Raw genomic sequence first — 5,412 nt, forward strand, 5'->3', positions numbered from 1 at the left:
AGGTCTTTAGTCTGTGGAGCCCCGCCCGTTGTCGTGGCAACAGGCCGTTGCCGGGGCAACCAGAGTGACTCCCACCCGGGCCCCAGCGCAGCAAGGCGGTTGCTCTGGGCAACTGGGTGCGCTGGGTTCCCACGCTCGCCTTCGCCCGCTTCCGATTCAGGGTCCTGGAAAGGCGGCAAAGAAAGGGGACAAGTCAGGCGGGATTCCTGCGGGGACCTGGGACCGAGGAGGCGTCCTTTTGGGATGGAACTAAGTCCTGGAACGCACCCCCAGCGCACTCCCTCCTTCTCGGGGAGGCTGAAACTACAACCCCCAACATGCCTTGCGGCGGCGGGCCGACTCCCGTGCGGCCGGTCGCCCAGGGTGCCAATGGGAGTTGTAGTTCTTTGTTGTTCGGAGGACTCAATGGTTGCATGGGTGGGCGTGGGAGGCTAGGGCGCTTGGGTGCCTCCGCAGAAAGGACCGCAGGACCCCGCCGTCATGTTTCCGGAGCCCCCAACCCCCGGGCCTCCAGCGTCCGACACGCCTCCGGACTCAAGTCGCATCAGCCACGGCCCTGGTGAGCCGGATCCGGGGTTGGAGCGGAGGGAAAGTCGGGCCAGGATTTACTGGGGCGGGATTCGGACGGGTGTGCTTGGCGGGTGGCAAATCCGGATGGGATCCTGGTAGGAATCCTGGGCTGGAATCTAAATGAAATGGAAAAAAAACAGGTTTGCTACAAAAAAAATAAAACAAACAAACATACAAACAAAAACACAACAAAAAAAACAAAACAAAAAAAACCACCACTAGAACCAGACCAAGGGGGCGTGGAGTGGAACGGGCTCTTGCATTGGTGAATTAGAGGGTCCACCTGTCCCTTCTTTTATGTTTTCTTTCTTTTTAAAAAATATTTTTATTGATTTCAGAGAGGAAGGGAGAGGGAGAGAGAGATAGAAGCATCAATGATGAGAGAATCATGGATGGGCTGCCTCCTGCACGCCCCCTACTGGGGATCTAGCCCACAACTGGGGCATGTGCCTGACCCAGAATTGAACCCTGACCTCCTGGTTGATAGCTGTTCACGCTCTACCGCTGAGCTGTCCCATTTTAAAGATAAGGAAATAGGCTCGAGGAGGGGTTCAGGCTTCCAAAAGCAACAGGAGTTGAGCAGAAACATTAGAATGGGGGGTGGAAATGATGGGCAAAAAAAAAAAAAAATCAGACAGTGTCAGGCTGGGTTAGGGCATCAAATGGCTGCATAGGTGAGATCACACCGACGTCCCAGGGCCTCAGTGTCTCTGTGTCCTTGTCCTCGCAGTGCCCCCCTGGGCCCTGGCCACAGTCGTGCTGGTCTCAGGCCTCCTCGTCTTCAGCTGCTGTTTCTGTCTGTACCGGAAGCGTTGTCGGAGGCGGCTGGGCAAGAAGAGCCAGGCGCAAGCCCAGGTCCACCTTCAGGAAGTGAAGGAGCTGGGCCGGAGTTACATAAACAAGGTGTGGCCCTGCCCCTTCCCGCCTCTGCCTACCTTGTTTGCCCATCTCCTGGGTGGATCTAGCCCCAAACCGGACCCAGGGGAACTGGGGATGGGCCGGACCCAGTAGTCACTGGTCGCAAGAACCTTTCGGTTTGGCGGGGAAGTCAGACACTCACATACTCACAATGCAAGGCGGTAGGTGCCCCACCAGAGGTAGCACCAGGCGTATGGAAACACCTCACAGCCTAGAAGGTCCCTGAAGGCTTCCCAGAGGAGGTGACTTCTGTGCTGAGACCAGGGGACCCACAGAGTTAACTGAGAGCAGAGGGAAGGACATTCTAGCCCAAGGAGCATATGCTGGGGCCTGGAATCCAGGTTGTCGGGGGTATTTGGGGAACAATAGGTCACTTTCACAATGGGCGGAGCGTGTACTGTGCTCTAGAGCAGCGGTTCTCAACCTGTGGGTCTCGACCCCTTTGGGGTGGAACGACCCTTTCACAGGCGTCGCCTAAGACCATCGGAAAACACATATATAATTACACATTGTTTTTGTGATGAATCACTATGCTTTAATTATGTTCAATTTGTAACAATGAAATTGGGGGTCACCACAACATGAGGGACTGTATTAAAGGGTCACGGCATTAGGAAGGTTGAGAACCACTGCTCTAGAGTGAGGTGGCTGGAGAGACAGCAGTGTCCACGGAAGGAGGGTGATTGGGAGCCATGGAAGCTTTGAGAAGGACAGGGGCAGGGCCAGTTGGATGTTAGGAATCCGTGTGGAGGACAGACATGGGGGATGGAGCCCAGGGAGGAGGAAGGAGCCCTGAGCTGGAAGAAGCGATTGGCGTGGGAAATGCAAGGCTACAGGTGCGAGGACTTGAGCATCAGGTCTCTGGATGCAACATGCAATGGTGCTCACCTGGGAGCCAGAGAGCCTGGTGTTTCCAACCAGCTGTGTGGCCTTGGGGAATCCTCTGTCCCTCTCTGAGCCTCAAGTGCATGGTCCATAACTCATATTTTCCCCTCTTCTCTTCTCAAAAGTAGCGGTTACAATTCTTACCCATAGTGATGCCCTTGAGGGTTCTGGTATCCAGTTCCCATCCCTAACCCTTAAGCCAATGACTTCCAGAGACCATTGTGTCAGAACCACCTCCGGTGTCATTGAAAGGCAAATTCTGGATCTCGCACCAAACCCGCTGAGTCAGAATCTCTGAAGTGAAGGCGCATTCTGCCACCCCAATCAGGGCAATTCTGCTTCACGTCGGATGTTGAAAATGGGTGGCCTGGGTTAAGGAGAAGTCTTCTGACTTTGCTGTTCTAGTTTAGAAGGGCAAATACACAGTAAATACGCCATTTTCACCCCCATAGTTTGCCTTTGTCTAAACAACGTAGCAATTTGCACAACCCCGATACATCCACGTGAAATAAAATCTCCTGCCTCCTTCCTGAAGTCAGGGAAATCCTATTACACTTGTTTTTCTAGGCTACCATGGGTGCCTATTTCACCACTGTCTAGCCCAGTGATGGCGAACCTATGACACCCGTGTCAGAGGTGACACGCGAACTCATTTTTTTGGTTGATTTTTCTTTGTTAAATGGCATTTAAATATATAAAATAAATATCAAAAATATAAGTCTTTGTTTTACTATGGTTGCAAATATCAAAAAATTTCTATATGTGACACGGCACCAGAGTTAAGTTAGGGTTTTTCAAAATGCTGACACGCCGAGCTCAAAAGGTTTGCCATCACTGGCCTAGCCCCAACCACAGCAGACATCACTAATCAAACACCGAAAATACACTACACCCATGTGTTGCTATGGCTATTCCCTCCCCAGTGGCAGACATCACCAATCAAACACCGAAAATACACTACACCCATGTGTTGCTATGGCTATTCCCTCCCCAGTGGCAGACATCACCAATCAAACACCAACAATACACTACACCCATGTGTTGCTATGGCTATTCCCTCCCCAGTGGCAGACATCACCAATCAAACACCAAAAATACACTACACCCATGTGTTGCTATGGCTAGTCCCTCCCCAGTGGCAGACATCAACAATCAAACACCGAAAATACACTACACCCTGTGCTGCTATGGTTATTCCCTCCCCAGTGGCAGACATCAATAATCGAACACCGATGCTGCTTAGTCCCCAAGTGCTCAGGTATAACCTAGAGATGTGTGAGTCTCCCTTGGCTTCTGGGCCTGGAGGATGACACCCTTAGGGGAAGAGTTTACCCGCCCTTGCCCCTGGCTCCCCAAGGTGCAACCGGAAGTGGAGGAGCTGGAGCCGGCACTGTCCGGGCCAGGGCAGCAGGTGGCAGAGAAGCACGAGCTGGGACGACTGCAGTACTCCCTGGATTACGATTTCCAGAGTGGCCAGGTGGGTGCGGAGGAGGGGGAGGCTTTGGAGAGGAGGGACCCAGGAGGGTGCAGAAGGGCAGCTCAGACCAGGGATCCTCCTCCCTGTACAGCTGCTGGTGGGCATCCTGCAAGCCGAGGGGTTGGCGGCCTTGGATCTGGGCGGTTCTTCGGACCCCTACGTGCGGGTTTACCTGCTGCCAGACAAGCGGAGGCGGCATGAGACCAAGGTGCATCGGCAGACGCTGAACCCACACTTTGGGGAGACCTTCGCCTTCAAGGTGAGCACCAGGCCTCAGGGCCCCACCCTGGGCAGCCTGCCCCCAGTCCCTGGAACATTGGGGACCAACCCCTTCAACTTTTTCTTTCCTTAAAAACATAATTGTTGCCGAAACCGGTTTGGCTCAGTGGATGGAGCGTCGGCCTGCGGACTGAAGGGTCCCAGGTTCGATTCCGGCCAAGGGCATGTACCTGGGTTGCAGGCACATCCCCAGTGGGAGGTGTGCAGGGGGCAGCTGGTCGATGTTTCTCTCTCATCGATGTTTCTGACTCTCTATCTCTCTCCCTTCCTCTCTGTAAAAAATCAATAAAATATATTTAAAAAAAAGAAAACATAATTGTTGCCCTGACCGGCCAGGTTCGATTCCGGTCAAGGGCATGTACCTTGGTTGCGGGCACGTCCCCAGTGGGGGGCGTGCAGGAGGCAGCTGATCGATGTTTCTCTCTCATCCATGTTTCTAACTCTCTCTCCCTCTCCCTTCCTCTCTGTAAAAAAATCAATAAAATATATATTTTTTAAAAACCCTTAGATACAGCATCAGTAAGCAGGTAAGGTTTTTTTTTGTGTGTTTTTTTTTTTAAAAAACACACAACAAAACAAAACATTTTTATTGATGTCAGAGAGGAAGGGAGAGATAGAAACATCAACGATGAGAGAGAATCATTGATCGGTGCCTCCTGCACGCCCCAAACGGGGAATCGAACCCGAAACCTGGGCGTGTGCCCTGACAGGGAATCGAACCGTGACCTTCTGGTTCATAGGTCGATGCTCCACCACTGAGCCACACTGGCCGCCTCTTTCAGCTTTTTCTGGAGGCAGCCACAGCTCAGCTGGCCGCTAACAACCCTGGAGACTATTCATTCCACTGACCCCTGGGTTGTTCCCATTTGGGTTCCATGGACCCCCCCCTCACCTGTTCCCTGCGCCCCTCGCTGCCCCACTTGTCGCTTCCCACCCTGATCTGCCTTCATGCTCTCTCTGATCTCGCCCCCCACCCAGGTCCCCTACGTGGAGCTGGGAGGCAGGGTCCTGGTCATGGCGGTGTACGACTTCGACCGCTTCTCCCGCAACGATGCCATCGGGGAGGTGCGGGTCCCCATGAGCTCCGTGGACTTGGGGAGACCCGTGCTGGCCTGGCGGGAGCTGCAGGCGGCTCCGAAGGAGGAGGTGAGCGCGCTTGGCCACGCCCACCACAGCCCCTGGGCCAATCAGATCACAGACCTCCAGGGCCAATCAGATCTCAGGCCTCTCGGGCCAATCAGATCACAGACCCCCAGGGCCAATCAGATCTCAGGCCTCCAGGG

The 5,412-nt window shown here is 53.7% G+C and overlaps 1 protein-coding gene across 1 annotated transcript; it reads left to right on the forward strand.

The window, feature by feature from the left end:
* Nucleotides 1–439: 439 nt before the first annotated feature.
* LOC102434504 (synaptotagmin-5-like) lies at nt 440–5,352 on the forward strand (the record flags this gene model as incomplete). Its single annotated transcript, XM_006109528.3, has 5 exons — nt 440–559; nt 1,301–1,473; nt 3,731–3,850; nt 3,942–4,109; nt 5,108–5,352. Coding segments are annotated over exons 1-5 (785 nt in total), but the record flags the coding sequence as incomplete, so codon positions are not given.
* Nucleotides 5,353–5,412: the final 60 nt, after the last annotated feature.

The sequence above is a fragment of the Myotis lucifugus genome, unplaced genomic scaffold (assembly GCF_000147115.1).
Source record: "Myotis lucifugus unplaced genomic scaffold, Myoluc2.0 scaffold_11008, whole genome shotgun sequence".
Lineage (NCBI taxonomy): Eukaryota > Metazoa > Chordata > Mammalia > Chiroptera > Vespertilionidae > Myotis > Myotis lucifugus.